General features: G+C 49.5%; 1 protein-coding gene across 1 annotated transcript in view; it reads right to left on the bottom strand.

The window, feature by feature from the left end:
- Nucleotides 1–935: 935 nt before the first annotated feature.
- Nucleotides 936–16868, bottom strand: part of SLC16A2 (solute carrier family 16 member 2) — a 46528-nt gene continuing 30595 nt past the window's right edge. The window contains exons 2-6 of the mRNA XM_064159359.1: nt 14938–15082; nt 9860–10322; nt 9352–9495; nt 8073–8301; nt 936–7722 (exon numbers count right to left, since the gene is read on the bottom strand). Of these exons, the coding sequence (XP_064015429.1) occupies nt 7502–7722; nt 8073–8301; nt 9352–9495; nt 9860–10322; nt 14938–15082 (1202 nt within the window). The 3' untranslated portion in view covers nt 936–7501. The remainder of the gene's footprint in view (nt 7723–8072; nt 8302–9351; nt 9496–9859; nt 10323–14937; nt 15083–16868) is intronic.

Raw genomic sequence — 16868 nt, 5'->3', positions numbered from 1 at the left:
AAGCCCTTGTAAAAAGTCCCTTCCTGGCTTTCTTGTAGCCCTCGTTCAGATACTGGAAAGCCTCTAGAAGGTCTCCCCAGAGTGTCTCACAGCCACTGCAACCTCCCTTAGGAATAATCATCCCTGCTCTTCAGACTCACAGAGTCCTTATGGTTGGAAATGACCTTTAAGATCATCATGTCCATCCCTCAACCCTCCTGTAGCTGCTCTTATTGACAGAAAAAGCTTAGCTCGCCTGTGAGTGGCATTAATACCCAGCAAGCCTCCCTGTGCCTCCAAACTGCTGCCAAAAGAAAGAAATAATATTGCTAAGGATGATTAAATAAAATCACAGAGTCATAGAATGTTAAACAAAAGCCCTGGTGCTGGCCCTGTGTGGGAGAGAGGATAACAGTGAGTCACACCCCTCCCAAAAAATTAGCTTCAACAAAGTCCAGTGCAAGATTTTACCACTAGGTCAGGTCAACCCCTGGTATTTTGGGTGATAAAAGCCAGATCCAAAGCTGTGACTTAGGAAACTGAGGCAAAATTCATCTGGGTCACTGAAGGCTTGCCCCAAAGGCTGGTGCCACTATGGACACCAAGATGCTCTCAGGGATTTCTGTCTTTAATATTGTTTAGGTTTCATTGCCTCAGGTTGGGTAATGAGCATTCTCCACCCACAAATGTTGCTTCCAGTTTTCACCCTCTTGCATCAGGAACCTCTCCTTCCCCTTTAGGTACCAGGACCTCAGCCCAGCCTTTCCCCAAGGTGTGTGAAAGACTAAATAAAACCAATTCCTGTGTCAAATTGCACTTTTCCAGCCCCTTTTCTTCTGACATTCCAGGCAGGCACTGGCCAGAGGGGCTGCAGCAGCTGTGAGAGTTATTGTGAGCCCAGCGCCTACCCCTGGCCCTGGCGAGAAGAACCCTGGTGGGACAGAGGCACGACTCCATTTTCTTTTTGAACTGGTTTTATTCTACACAATTTTATTTTTTAATAAACAACATTCATAAAACATTAATTACAAAAAAATGTGCTACTATGGGGTAGGTTTGGGTTGTCTTGTTTTACTTTTCGTTTACCGACCGTCAGAAGTTCACATTTTGAAAGGGTAGTCATACTTTGAAGACATACATTCAAATACTTCCAGATACAAAATTTTTAAGGGAATAGAAATTGCTTACAAGGAGCAGATGTGGGGAAAAAAAAAAAAAAATCAAACCAAAATTAAAAAGGAATCGTTTTAGACTTTGGAGTCTGAATCCTGCACCCAACTGAGCAGCTGCTTTCATACTACTGGTTTTGCTGGTCCTCCCAGGGTGCCCAGTAGCCCTGGGCATCTCATAGGAGCTGGGGTGGAGGCAGATCTGGGAGCAGAGTGAAAAAAAAAATAAGGTTTGTAAAGCTACCAGTGGTGCTTGCAACTTTTTATTGAGTCTTTTTAGTGGGTACAGACATCACAAAGGTGAGTGTTACCAGCATATCATCAAAACATCCCACCCCAAACCCCCACATTGGTGATGGACAGTGGTGGGGCTGGAGAAAGGCACAATATGGGGCCCTACTAACCAGCAGGTGATGGCAGCAGGCTTGGAGGTCCTGCCTTAAAAACAAACCATCTCATCAGTTACCCAAACCAGCCAAAAATTTAAGCCTCCACCCCAGTGCTCTTGTGTGGAGTCAGCTCCAAAATCCACCCATCCGAAAGCAAATATTTGGTTTCATGCAGCTGGATTTCAGGGCAGGGAGCATAGGGTAATTTCCTAATTGCCCTCAACCTCCCCCCCAAAAAAGTCCTATCTCAAGCTTTGAACGAGTACAAATGGCTGAAACAGGATATGCTGGGAAAGTGCAGCCCTCCAGAAGTCGTGTTCTTTCCCAAAATGATTTGATTGGATGCGCTCAGCAACCAAAAACCTGACTGCACTCAGGGCAATCTGGCCCTTGCCAAGCAGGGAGCATCCCTGCTCTGCAAAACCCTGCTCCAGTAAACAACTTGTCTTACACACCACCATTAAAAATGTACAACACCCCCCCACCCCCCAAAAAAAAACCCCAAACAACCAAACAAACACAAACCAAACCAACCAACCGAAAAAAAACAAACAAACAAAAAAAAAAGGGGAAAAAAAATCTTCATTCCTTAGTAAAACAGACACTAAAGTCTTGTCTCTAGCACTACAGTTAAAAGCTACGCTTGCCTTGCCAGTCAGAGGCGGATGTGGAATTGGGAACTATGATACAAAAAGAGGAGAAACTTTGGAGGTTCAGAACCTCCTTCCAAAGCCATGTGTTTTTTTTGCAGAAAATAGGAGGAATTCTGTGTCTTTCCTCTTCTGGCTGGAGAGGAGAGGCAAACTCCATGCCCACAATCAGCGGTGCTGGTGTTAGGCCACTGCGGTGGGATGAAGAGGTGAGATGGGGACGCTCGCAGCATCTGTCCTTGCTGGGAGCACCAAGGGCAATGCAGTGTTTGCAAAAACAAAGACAACAAAGTGCTCCCGAGCGGGGTTGTGTGGGAAAAGCCCACCAAAGCCCAGTGATAACCTCGATGTCACCAGGACTAACGTCCACCATGCCAAGCTGATAAAGCACCTGGAGCTATGCTGACCCCTTGGCCACAGGGATAGTTACCCCTGCAAAGCCCTTCCACTGCATGAAAGTGGCAGCTCCGTCCATCCCCATGCCTGCTTTCCTCACAAGGGCTATCAAAAAGAAGGGGAATATCTTTATTTCAATTCATTGCTTGCTCATGGAGCCCCTCTACAGTGCCAGTTCCATCCTCAGCATTACACAGAGGACAGAAGGAGCACTTGTCAATGGCATCGCCCTCCCCAAAGGTTAGAAGGGCAGCTGTGATTCAAACAAAAGAGCCCAAAAGAGCTGCCTCAGTGTGAGGTTTTTTTGTGGCACAAAGGCAGCAGCTCCAGTGGTGGGAGGAGGCTCCTCAGTTTCCTTTGGCAAAGGAGCCAGGGCTTTCAAAGTCATCCTCATTTTCTGCTTCCAGTTGGATAGGGAGAAGCAAACTCTGCCAGCGTGAAAATTATTGAAGCTAAAATAACCAAGGTAACCCCAAACAAAGCTGTCAGGCATGTGAAAGCTGAGTAATGCAGTGAAGGGAGGGACAGTAAGGGTCTCAGCTGTGTCTGTCCCCCCTCCATGTCAGCCAGGGTGAAAATCCACCCTAAGCCTCCTGAGATGCTGAACCGAAGTGATCTGAGCAAGCGTAGACAAGATCCTCAGCACCAAATCAGACTGCTCAGAGCAAATTGCTCTGAGCACCAACGTACCAACACCAAAAGAGATCCTCTGTCCCCGTGCAAAATGCTCCCGTGGCACTGTCATGCATGGCAGGGCAGAAATTTCCTTGCCCAGCTGCAGGCCACCTCCTTCTCCTGGTCCCTCTGGACCAGGTAGCTCAGCCCAGAGGGCTACAAAGCTCCTCAAAAGCCAAACTGGCAGCCCCAAACCACCACGATGGTGAGAGGCAGAGCCAAAATATCTCGAAACAGGGGGTCTTCAAACCCCAAGTACCGCAGCAGCTCTGCAAAAGCCCTCAGGCTTTGATGGCAATTAGGATGTGGCCTTCCCACAGCTCCCACAGCAGGGAGATGTTTGAAAACCTCAACCCCAGCCCACGAGTGGCCAGAATTTGTTAAATTCAAGCGATGTGACTTTGAAACATGTATTTCCCTGGCTGCAGGACCTCAGGGCAAGGCATGCTGCAGTGAAGCACCCCTGCAGATGCTTCCAGCTTTGTTTCACAACTCCAAAAAAATGCTGTAAGCTATGAATCATGGCACTTCCCTGGCAGCAACTGCAGCCATTGCCCTGCCAGCCTTCCCATCACCGGGGCAGCCCAAGAAGGCTAAAACCACGACCATCCCCTGAACTCTTCCAGCTTGGCTATCTCACTCCATCCCTCAGCCAGAGCCAGAAGAGTTAAGCTCAGCACCTCACTGCAGCAGCTCAAACAAAATAAAAGAAATGAAAAAGCAAAAAAAAAAAAAAGAAGAAAAGATGCACAACTTGTTTTTGAACACCCTCAAGTTAAAGATTTAGCAAGGCAGCCCCAGCCAAGCCCCAAGCAGGGCACTGCTGGGACACGTCCCGCGCTTGCTGTAGCTTACATAAGGCTACACACACACCCCGGCAGCTCTCCAAACACCTCAAAGCTTCTCCGTTCCTGCTCATTTCCACTCCCTTCACACCATGGAGCTTGACCTTCTCCCATGTACTCCCACTGGCTCCAAAAAATGGCTGAGCTTGGAGTGTCAGGGTTCACCTTCTGCTCCAGAAATCGCAGCCCAGAGTCAGGAGAGGCCTGGGGGTTTTTCACAAGAAACTTTAGTAAAAGGGAGTTTTCACCATGAGTGTTCAGCTCCCACCTGCCCAGGGGAGGACATGGATGTACTGAGCTAAGATGAGCAGACCTTGACGGGAAGAAACAGAAGGGGGTTTAGGATGAAGTTCTTTGCAACAAATAGTGACCTATTTGGTGTCACAGCACCAGACTGAGACATGCTGAAAGGATGAAACAATTCTGAGGTGGAGACCAGTGTCACTTCTCCCTGTTTCTAGATCCTCAGCTCACCACAATCCCATTTCTCACATGCCATGAGTTTCCAAGAATTCTTCCAAGTTTCCCAGTACTCAAGAGTCAAACCAAAGGCAGAGCAGCAGCATTTAGCCAACAAACCCCCAAACAGTCCCCTTAATGTTGACAGACTACTCCGAACTTTGCCCTTCCTGTTCCCAGCTGTGTTTGCAGATGAGGCCAACCTCTCCCCGCTGTTGTTCAAATATGCCTTCCCTGCTGCAGAATTTGCCCTCACCTTGGCCAAGGGCAGGATCTTCACAAGCAGATGTTGAGAATGGGTTTAGAAGGTTGGTACCAGACATGCATCCATCCTAGGATGAGCGGTGGATTCCCTTTGCCAGACTCAGGAGGCCTGTGATGCACCTCATCATTAAGGACCTCCTAAGGGGCCCATAATAGGAGCCACAGGCAAAGACCAAAACCTGTGGGAGATGAAGGTGAATACAGCCATCCCTCCTGAGCAGAGTTGCTTTGATGCCATCACAGCATTAAGTACCCATTGCATCAACTGCAGGCTCTTCCCAAGGCAGAGACCTTTGCAAGCAGATGGAGCATTTAAGGCAAGTGGAAAGCTGTGGAAATCTGGGATTTGAACCATCAATCACCTTATGAACCAGGAAGGTTTTACCACAGGAGTGTCACACAAATCTGGGGGCAGTTGTCGGTAAGCTCTGCTGTGCAGCCACAGTGTGGGTTGGAGGAAGTTCTGCTCATCCTCTTCTTGGTCTGAAGAAGCTACTTCTTGAATTTAAATCCCTCATAACCTCTCACGTTCTTCAAATGTGATTCAAAGAACTTCATCAACGTGAATGAAATCCCCCAAACTCACCAAAGGATTATTTCTTCCTTTCAGCTGTCAGACAGCTTTGGAGATGTCCCACTACTAACACTCCCATCTGAAAAGCACCACTTTAATGCCCTGCCCCAGGCTAAGACTGGCAGATGCCACCAGAGGAAGGAAACCATGGCCATGTACACCTTCTGACACAGCTCCAGCTGCCTCCTGGGACTTCCTGAACCAAGCACTGAGTCAGCAGAGCTGTAGCAGATGCTGAGATGTGAGCAACAAAGGGGAGTAAGAGTCAGGGAAAAGGGTACTGAAGAAAGAGACAAATGAACATCTCGATTTATAGTCATCAACAGACACGTCACAACACACCAGTAAATTTTCTAGCTCTTACTGGGACAGATGGGCCACAAGACCACAAGACCTTACAATGGATTAGCCAATGTGGATTAAACACGGGGCCAGAGGAACATGCAGGACCTGAGCCTATGTACAATGTCTCACCGCTGCCCATGGGAGGACCCTCCACTGAAACCAATTTTCCACAGCAAAGATTTGTTTGGATGTTACAAGCCTCCCACCTCACTCAGTGGCCAAGGGATGACTCCCATAGCACACATGCCTCCTCAGGCTTCTCTTTTTTGAATGGCAGGTGAAGCAAATGAAAATCCTCTGAAGGATGGATTTGCAGCCAGGATAAACGTGAGCTTTGCTTCTCGCTCTCTCTTGAGTCATTATTCCCAGGAAAAGGTACCCCTGTCCCAGCTGGCACCTCATTTACATGAGGGTCCATCAGGGAAGGACTGTTCTTGCTCTGTGCCATGCTCATTAGCAAAGCCTGGAGCTGAACAACTTCTACACAGACTGAGCTCTGCCTTCTGTCTGCGTGGGTTACCCATAGGCTGGGCTACATCCTTGAGCTTTCTCTCTCTCCCTTAGGGACAGCACCGGGCTACAAATGGAATGCTGCTGGGCTTTTGAAATCCTTTGGGAACACCGAGCATCCCCAGCCAATACTGACTTCTGGTTATTGCTGCATAATGCCCAGCCAGTCCCCTAAAAAGACTAGTGGCACTCTGTCACCCAAGCTGGCTGCATCCCTGCACCCACAGGCACTCCAAATCAGCTACAGCCTGCACTCTTGCACCCATGGGTCCCCCCACGTTCCAAGTTGGCTCCATCCTGCATCCCTGGGTACCGGGAAGTTGCGTCCTGGCATGGCACGGGCCCTAAGGGGCTCTGTCCCTACCCTAGGAGCCTCAACACCTCTGAAGTGCCAGTCTCAGCGGCTCGTCCACAGCTTTCAGCCGCCGTGGGCTGTGTTGGAACCCTCTCTTTTGCATCTCAAAAGGCCAGTCGTTAGTCGCAGGGTGAGAAAAGGGAGGTGAGAAGTGGTTGAAGGACCTGTTGGTCTTGTCCATGCATTTTTAAGGCATATTATTTTGCAGGAAGGGAATGCTCCCGTATGGCTCCATCCGATGAGGGCAGCGGGACCGGAGCTGGCTGAGCTCCCCGTAGTCCCAGCTGCAGCTCCCTGGGGGTGTGGGAGAGCAGAGGAAAAGGAGGAGAGAAGAAGATTAAAGCGGGACTCACCGACCATTTATTTGGTTTGTGCATCGGACCAAAGCAGCGTTTCCTCCTTCAGAGCCGCTGGCTCCAAAAGAGCCTCCGGTGCCGGACGGGGAGGGGGCGGCCTCGGACGTGACACCCCAGTGGCACCGGAGGATAAGGATGGACAGCTGCAATGTTCAACAAGCTCCGTCTGTGGCCTGCTTTAAAAAGGCATTTATTAGCTGTAAACCTCTGTTGTGACGTGTAGAAAACTGGGGGGGAGTGAGGAGCGGGAGATGGATCAAGTTTGAATCCTGGTGAGGGCTCTCCTTGGAAAGTTGATTAGAGGGAAAAAAAAACCCAAACACAAACAAAGGTGGCTTTGAAATCGAGACTGTCCTGAAAAAAAGAGCATTTCTAGTTAAGAGCCTTTAACCAGAAGAACTTTTTCTCTGCTGTTTTGTTTTCCATACAAACGTAGTGCATCGGCGACCATGGAGAATTCCAGGCCCTCTGGAACAGGGCCTGTGCTCGGGCTACGGAGGGGCTGCTGGTGGCCACAGTGATTGCCGGCGACACCTTACATGGGGGCTTCAGAGGCAGGACAACCTGGCAGCAGCTCCCCGTTCACCACGGCCTCCGAGACCAGCATCTTGTCTTTGCCAGAATCCAGGCGCTGCTTTTTCAGCATCTTCTGGTGGATCAGCGGGACAACAGAGAGCACCAAGCCGCCGATGATGGGGGGGACCCCAGCAAAGTAAAAGGCAGCGTCGTAGTTCCCGAAATAGTCATTGAGGTATCCTGTAAGAGAGGAGCACAGCTGCTTACAGCCACATCGGAGAATCGGCAAGGTTGGAAAAGACCTCTAAGATCATCACGTCCAACTGTCAACCCAACACCACCCTGGCCTCTAAATCACCCCCCAGAATGCTGTGCCTACACAGTTTTTGAACAGCTGCAGGGGTGGCGATGCCACCACCTCTCTGGGCAGCTTGTTTCAATGCCTGATCGTGCTTTCAGTAGGAATTTTTTCCTAGTATCCAGCCTAAACCTCCCCTGCTGCAACTTAGGGCCATTTCCTCTCGTTGCTCTACAAGCATCTTCTCCCTCCCAGCAGCTGGGTGCAGGTCTGACACCTCAATGCTACCAACCTGCTATTGGTGTACCCGCAGTCATGGGCACCGCCATCAGCCCCATGAGGTACCCTATGGCCTGGGATGCCTGCATGGGTCCCACCAGCTCAAATGCGATGGGCGCCATGATGGTGGTGAAGAAGCCATCACACAGGCCAAGGAAGAGGCAGATGACAATGACGCCCTCGAACCCTCGGCACTGGGGAATCATCATGCACAGGAGGCCCAGCAGCACGAAGGATGCAACCTAAGAAGACAAAAGTGGGCATGTCATTGGGGTGCAGGATGAGAGGCAATGGAGAGAAGGAAGTGTCACTCAACAGGGCAATGACATTGGTTCCTCCTCTGAACTCATTCCATCCATCATGAAATCACAGAACTGTTCTGGTTGGAGGAGACATTTAAGATCAGAATCCAACCATGAACCCAGCACTGCCAGGTCACCACTAAACCACGTGCCTCAGCATCACATCTACATGGCTTTTAAATCACTCCAGGGATGGGGACTCCGCCACTGCCCTGGGCAGCCTGGTCCAGGCTTTGACAACTCTTGGGGAAGAAATCGCTTCTCATGTCCAACCTAAACCTCTCCTGACAACTTGAGGATGTTTCCTCTCATCCTGTCTTGCCCTTTTTCCTTGGGAGAAGAGACCAACCTCCACCTGGCTCCAACCTTCTTTCGGAGAGTTGTAGAGAGTGAGAAGGTCTCCCCTCAGACTCTTTTTCTCCATGCTGAACAACCCAAGTTCCCTCAGCTGCTTCTCACCAGACACTTCACCGGCTTCATTGCCCCTCTCTCTGGGCCTGTTCCAGCACCTCAATGCCTTACTTGGAGTGAGGGATCCAAAACTGAACCCAGTATTGGAGGTGCAGCCTCACCAGTGCCCAGTAAGAGGGGAAGCATCCTCTGCTCTCATCTCAGAGAGGCCCTTAGGAATAACCTTTTAAGAAGCTTTAGGAAGGATTATCTGCTGGATTAGCTGCTAGACTTCAGCAGTTTGTTCTTCAAAAAACACAAGAAGGTGACAGGGTGTCCAGCAGCTTGGGAAGAGTTGGGACCACAGAGTCTGATTGCTGAATGGTCACTGAGACCTCAGGTCAAGCGTGTCGCTTCTCTGTACACCTTTCTGCAGTTAATGCTCTTCCCTAACAGCAGGCAGGGATGTCAGGCAGTGGTCAGACAAGGGTTTGTGATCTCTGGCTGGCTGTTTTTAAGCAGAGCATTGACAGTAATGTAGGAATGCCCTGATCCTCAGTGGTTAGCCAGCAGCTCTGTGGAGGGTTGGACACCACGCACCTGCAGGTAAATCTTCTTCAGCCCAGGAATGCAGTCACCAATGCGACCTGAAACCAAGCGCCCCAGCCCTGACATGGCTCCAAGGCAAACTGGCAGGATCCAGTCCTTTTTGGTTTCTTGGAAGCGCTTCTCCACGTATTTTACCTGGGATGGAGGGAAGGATGCAAGGAGGTGAATCCTCAGCAAGTTAATCCCCTACATATCCCAGAAAGGGAGACTTCCCACAGAGGGCTTGTGGCTTTGGAGGTAGTTGTGCGAGCCTCACATCTGCACCACATTGACCTGCACATTTCCCAAAGCAAACAGCTCCCTCCTCTCCCGCTGTCTGTGCTTGTCCTTGGGAGACACAGAGCACAAACAGGAGCATTAAAGAGCTTCCTGGATTTTGATATCTCTGTCCCTATTGCCCATCTGTACCTTCCCACCTTCTCCTCATTCGCATGGAGGAGCCCATTCACTCCGTCCAAAGGGAGCTCCCTCCCCTTCCAGGCCCGCCCAAGGCTCTTACCAGGTTCATGTAAGGTACAAGATATCCCAGGACAGCAGTAGCAATCCCAAAGGCCCAGATCCGATAGGTCTTTCTCCGGAAAATCCTCAGGTTGAAATACCTGCGCGTCTGAGCCCAGCACTGCTGCCGCACGCTCCGGCTGCCCAGCTTGTCCCGCCCGTCGTGCTGAGAGTCACAGGAGGGCGGCAGGATGGGCCGGTAGGTCAAGGACAAGAATATCTGAATGAGCAATAAGGCACTGAGTACTTGGAATGTATGGGCCAGCCCGATGGCCTGCCCCACCACCTTCAGGAAGAAGGGGAGCGGCACGGAGATGAGGCAGCTGCCGCCGGCCACGATGCCGTTAGCCAAGCCAAGGCGACGTTTGAAGTAGTGACCAAGGATGACCAGTGAGGGTTGGAAGGCAAAGGAGCTGCCACAGCCAAAGAGGATCCCGTAGGTGAAATAACGAACTTCCAGAGATCTAGTGGGAAAAGAGACATCAATGTGGTTATGGTAGGCAGAGAGAAGGAAACCTTCTCCCTTGTGGTTCTGCAAACCTAGAGTCAAGATCCAGGTTTCAAATACCACGGGTGCTACACAGGCACAGTCTGACCTCAAGGAGCTTATTCCTTAGCTGAAGCAAGGATTATCCTCGTTTCACAGCTGGCATGTTAAGTCTACAGGAAAATGAAGTCTAGTTGGGAAATGTTTTCAGCAAGAAGGAAAAGGCAGCAGCCAACCTGCTCTCCTTGGGAAGCTGACCTAGCTGGAATGGTTCTTAAATTACAACAAGAAAGTTAGGCAGGATGGACTATTTTTAGCTAGAAAGGTTTTTTTTGTTGTTGTTGTTTTTCCACTGAAAGGACTAATTGAAACCATTTTGAACCCAGTGTTTGCAAGCAGAAGGCACCAGTCCTCCTGGTTATTAGGCACTTAAGAAGGGAACACTATTTTCTGCCCAGGATCCAGGCTGGTTAATGAAGTTGTTCTTTAAGCTCCTCTGGGAGCTTCAATTAGCCTGTTAATAGATTTCATTTGTACCTTACACTGGTGGCTGCACTTGAGCAAGGGGTGAAGTGGCTGCTCTGCAGAACAGGTGGAAAGTCCTGAGAGCCCTTGGAAGGAGCCATTTCCCAATTGGCAGCCTAGTTTTCCCAAGAGAAGCATATGAGAAAGGAGCTTAAGGTTAGGTGGTGCCAACAACCTGTTGTGCTCTCCCTCAGATGAAGGATTTTTCCTTCATCCCCATGCAATACACTCAGCTGCAAAAGTCTGCCATGAAATACTGCAAGGGAAGAGAGTGAAACAGAAATATTTGGGCAGTTCATGTGGCAAGAGACTCTGAACTAGCTGAGTCTTTACTCCAACTCTCAGACCAACTCATGAGAAATATTGAGTGGTGTTCATGAAGCAAGGGAGAATAGAGCATCCCAGAGCTAATAGTGTAGTTTGAAGCTGAGAAAACCTTCAGGAGCACATCATTCCTTCCACTATGCACTTGCCTCTTTAGCTAGTCAAGCAGAAGGCAGAACATGCTCACTGCACCCAACAGCTCCAAGACAAATGACCACCATGAAAGGCAAATTCTATCCACTCCGGAACAAAGCCACATCAGAAACCCTCTCTGCAGGAGCCAGGCAAGCAGCTGGGCTGTGCAGGCTGTCTCTGACCTCCCATGCATCAGCCCCAGCCATCTCTGCTCGGTCACACCAGCTTTGGTATTGCAGCTAATCTGATGTGTTGGGTAAGTGGAGACAAATGCCACAGTTCCCATCTGCTTCCCATTCATGCTAAGACAACCCTGCATGAGCAGGAGCTCCTTTTGGCCTTGCTTCTGAACCAAGATTTCCCACCCGCTGATCCAGCCAGCTGCTCTCTGGTGGGAAGGGTGGCATTGGTTCTTGCAGATAATGAGGTCTCTCATGGACAACAACATCTCCTGGAACATAGAGGTGTCCCTCCAATGGTTGCCCCTCATAGTTCACAATGGCACCAGCCCTGTTTCAGTGCCTCTCACAGAGGTTTGGGAGATTTCTCTCTGCAGGAGAAACTGGGCAGAAAGTGCAGGGCGGAAAGAGAAGATGAAAAGAGACTCAAAACCCACAAAAAAATGCTTAACAGTGCAGAAAAGGAGGACTGGGAGAGTGATGAGGTTGTATGAAAACAGCCCTGCTAAACTGACCATCACCTGCCATTCATAGACTCACAGAATGGTTTGGGTTGGAATGGACCTCTATAGGTCATGTAGTCAAATCCCATATTCCTCATGCTAAAATGCATTACCACCCCAATTCCTCATGCTAAAACATCCCCCTTAAAGCTAGAGGGAACATGACGTCTTAACACAACTGGGATTTCCCTCTTCTTGAGTACATATAAGATCTGTGGTTGCTTGAGCTGATCATCAACACAGGAGATTTCCTAGCTCACAGCAGCAAAGCAAAGAAAATCTCTTGACTTCATCCAGAGCTCTGCTTTTCATCATGTTTCACTTATTTAGATGATTTTGTACAAAAAGTACTAATATTTTGAAAGTAGGAGGCATTGGGGTCCTGCCACACAAGCTTGGTAGCTGAGAAGTGTTTTTGGATCAGTTTGGTGCCATACTGGGAACAGCTGCTCCTCCAAAGCAAATCCATTTCAGAGAAATCAGGAGCTAAAGGGTTGAGCAGCCTTGGTTCAGCCTTGTCTGAGCCCACCAAACGCAGCCTGAAGCTCATGCACAGCAGTTCCCTTTGCATGCAGCCCAGCCGGCGCTGGGTGCGTCATCTCCAGCTGCAGGGAGCTGCGAAGGGGGACCAACAAAACCCCCACACCACCCCCTTCTCCATTGTTCTGAGTTAGCAGGAGCTGTGAGCTCTGAATTTTGGGACCAGTCTTCACTGTCCAGATGGAAGGTTGCCAAATCCCACAGCTTTGCTGCTCTTCCTCTGTCTGGGCTGTGCTGAAGGCAGCTTCCCTTGCCTCGGTCCAGCTGCAGAGGGGCTCCTTTCTCCCTTAAAAGGCAGCCAAAGGAATGTGAACCAAGAGCAAGAAGGCAGGAAATGGGGATTTCAGCTTTGGAGCTCCCCTGGAAACAATATTCTTCTCTGCCTGGACTGCTTGATATTGGTTTTGAGCCCACTTGATATTGTTTTTGAGCCCAACACAAGCAGCCACTGGCAGCGACATGGTCCCAAGAGCTCTTTTTCTTTGCATGAACATTTTACAATAGAGGTAGGGGGAAATTCCAAGCTTTGCTGATCAGAAGGAAAGCTCTGTGATCTGTGCTGCCAGAAACCTGAGCATACCTTTCCTGAGCACCAGCTGTGCTTTCTCTGATTTACTAGTATTTTTGAGACACAAAGGGGTGATATCTTCAGAGGAAGTCACTGAAGATGATCCCTTCAACGCCACTGCCCAAGATGGTCTTAGCATCCCAAGTACTCCTGCCTGTTATCAGTCCAAGTCTCCAGGGATTTGCTGAGAGGCTCAGAATCACAGAATCCAAGTGTGGTGGGATTTGGAAGGGACCTCTGGAAATCATCCTGTCCAACCTCCATGGTAAAGCAGTCAGACACAGCAGCTTACCCAGGACCACATTGTCCAAGTGGGTTTGGAGTCTTTCCAAAGAAGGAGACTCCACAACCCCTCTGGATAAACTACTCCAGGGCTCCAGAACCCCGACAGCAAAGAAGTCTGTCCTCCAGTTCAGATGGGACTTTTTGGATTCCAGTTTGTGCCTGTTGTCTTATCATTGTGCCCTTGCCTTATCACTGGGCACCACTGAAAAAGACCCTGTCCTGTTCTCTTGACCTCTGTCTTCTAGACATTGATAAACATTGAGAAGATCCCCTCAGAAGATGAATCCCACCTCCCAACATAATGGAGGGTTCCTGCCTGTGGGGACTGGGGAACACATCACACAAGGAGCAGAGGTTGAGGTGAACATGAGAGTCTTGTTGATCAAGGTAAAAGAGAGCTGAGGTGCCCCTGGCCCATGTGGGCAAAGTGGGCAGGGTGGGCAGGGAGAAGCACAGCACAGGCAAATCATCCAGCAAACTAATGTGTTCTTGCTTCAAAAATGTCACTTTTTGAACCATGTTCATTATACAAATATTGAGGTGAAACCCAAAGCAATATTTTTAGTCAGAAAAACTGGAGTAAGTGATGTTTGAGATGGTGTCTCCATCAAGCAATAAAAAAAAAGACCTGAAGAGGAAGAACTTCTTCACTGTAAGGGTGATGGAGCACTGGAACGGGCTGCCCAGAGAGGTTGTGGAGTCTCCTTCTCTGGAGACTTGTAAGACCTGTCTGGATGCGTTCCTGTATGACTTCAGCTAGATTCTATGATCCTGCTGTGGCAGGGGGGTTGGACTCGATCTATGGAGGTCCCTTCCAACCTCTAACATCCTGTGACCTCTTTTTGTTTCCCCAAAGATCATGGGTTGGAGAGTTTCTGACATTGAACCAGGTAAGCTGCCACCCAAAAGCACATCAGTGAGGCCCTGTCAGCACAAATTTATGGCATAGGATCAGCCATACAAAACAAGGAGCAGAACCAACCTCATGTTCCTTTAAACTGCCAAGCCAGAACAGGAACAGCACAAACTGCTCCAAACCCCTGCTGCGTCCCCCTTCCCATCTGCCCTGTGTGGAAAGTCCCTCTTGCCAGGTATAAAACATCAAATATTATTTTAAATATTAATTTACTTCCAGTTCCAAATGTGAAACCAGTTCCAAAGGAGAACAGTTTTGTCCACGAGCGTCTCTTTGGAGCTGCCTGCAAGAGGTATGCCAACTTCTTCATTGCCTGTTTTAAAGATCAAATGAAGGACCTGAGGGCTGAAATCCCATAAAACAAAGTTCCTCACCCAGGTAAAATTTACTCTCTTGTTATGTAAGGACAAAAGAGCAACTCAGTTCAATTTGGAGAGAAACAAGCTGAGTGCATGTGGGCAGCACGTGGGCTGTGGGGGTGCCAGGACCTCTCATGTGGATGGAAACCACGTGCTTTGCCCCAGAAGGCAGCAGCAATGTGTAGGCAGTGGGGATTGCAGGGAACAGTGAGAAAGAGGAGCTTGTTGAGGAGCTGGATGGCCCCTGTGCAGACTTACTTGGTGAAGGAGCTGGAGAGGAGTCCGATGAAGGCGATGGCAGCTCCTGAGGCTGCTGTGGTCCTGCAACCAATTCGGTCGGTGAAGATGCTGACAATAGGAGAGCAGAAGAAAATCATGCCCATGGCCAAGGAGCCAACCCATGCTGGGGAGAAAGAGAAGAAAAGCAATGGTCAGGGTGAGATACCAAATGGTGATCAGGAAGGGAACAACCAGGGACCAACTCTGGCTTTGAAGGTGGTCTCAGCAGACCCTCCATGCTGTTAATTAACATGACTACCACCCATACTGCCCACTGGCGTCATGGCTGGGGTGCAATTCGCAGCACCTCACTGTTCACTCCTGTGATAGAGACGTGGCCAAGTTTTCCCTTTGTTCTCCACTGCTAGGGTCATACTTGTCCTAGGAAAGGCATCCAGCTTTCACCACTTTTCTAACGGCCCCTCTGTGTGTGACAATGCCTCCACTGATGCTTCTTCCATAGGTCCCCCTCACGGCAAGAAGGACAATTGAGAGGTGCTGGAACATATCCAGAGAAGAGCAAGGAAGCTGCTGAAGGATCTGGAGAAGGGGGCTGGTGACAAGCAGCTGACAGAACTCAGATTGTTCAGCCTGGAGAAAAGGAGGCTGAGAGGAGACCTTCTGGCTCTCTACAACTTCCTGAAAGGAGGTTGGAGAGAAGTGGTGGTTGGTCTATTCTCCCAAGGAATAAATTACAGGACAAGAGGAAGCTGCCTCAAGTTCCACCAGCAAAGGTTTATGTTAGGCATGAGGAACAGTGTCTTCCCCAAAAGTGTTGCCAAGCCCTGGTACAGGCTGTCCAAAGCCAGTGATGGAGTCCCCGTCCTTGGAGGGGTTTCAAAGCTGAGGGACTTCAGTGGTGGACTTGGCAGTGCTGGGCTAGGTTGGACTTGATGATCTTAAGGCTTTTTCCAACCAAAAGAGTTCTATGACTCCATGATTCTACCTCCCTGGCCAAAAGGTCCCTGAGCTCCTGAGACCCCCCTGCTCCCTGGCTTTGGTTATGAAGCATTTGAGTTCTAGGTCTATATTTCCAGGTGCCACATTCATCCACTGCTGCTCCCCCTTCCCCAGTGCCAGAACTACTTCACTACCCCCATGTTTAGTGGGGATTTCTCCTTGCAGTTGAGCTGATGTGAGACACATGGCTTGTGCCCTGCCCAGTGATGCCCAAAAAGGATCATGATCTCATATCTTCTTCCAACCCATCTCTGAAGAAAACCACTCTGTCTGTCTGTCTTTTTACAGAAACTTTGATTATTTACAGATTATTTCAGCTTGTCATCTTCTCCCTGCCCTTACCTCTCCTACTGTTAATGGCTTCTGTGACTGTTTGGGGGAGGAAAGGCAGGTTTTCAAGAAAAGCAATGTGGTAAAGAAAAAGCAAAATCACAGTCTACCAGCTCTGAGGGCAAGCAAGAGATCCCCTTGGTGAGGCACGGGGCAAGGAGGATGGACAGATAGAGAAAGGATCCTCAGTCCTACACAGCACCCAAGTGAAGGGACCTCTTGGAGCATCTCCCAACTTCAGGAGCATGACCTGCCCCACCCAGCCCCCAGGACATGTGCTCCTTGCCTTTCTTTTAGTCTTCTTTTTTTGGGTTGTTTTCATTCTGCACCCAGCCCCCAGGACATGTGGCTCCTTGCTTTTCTTTTATTCTTCTTTTTTGGGGTTGTTTTCATTCTGCACCCAGCCCCCAGGACATGTGCTCCTTGCTTTTCTTTTATTCTTCTTTTTTGGGGTTGTTTTCATTTTGCACCCAGCCCAAGCCCTCTGGTCAGCCCTTTCAGCCCAGCCTCACACCAGGACAACAGCAACTCGTCCTTCCAGAGCGGTGAGATTTTCAGAAAACAGCCAGAAAAAGCAAACCCTGACTCTAACAACCTCTCCAACCACTCTGCCTTTCAGA

This window comes from Pogoniulus pusillus, chromosome 19 (genome assembly GCF_015220805.1).
Source record: "Pogoniulus pusillus isolate bPogPus1 chromosome 19, bPogPus1.pri, whole genome shotgun sequence".
In the NCBI taxonomy this organism is placed as follows: Eukaryota; Metazoa; Chordata; class Aves; order Piciformes; family Lybiidae; genus Pogoniulus; species Pogoniulus pusillus.
Note: the sequence above shows the minus strand (reverse complement) of the source record. Positions and strands in the feature narration are given on the sequence as shown.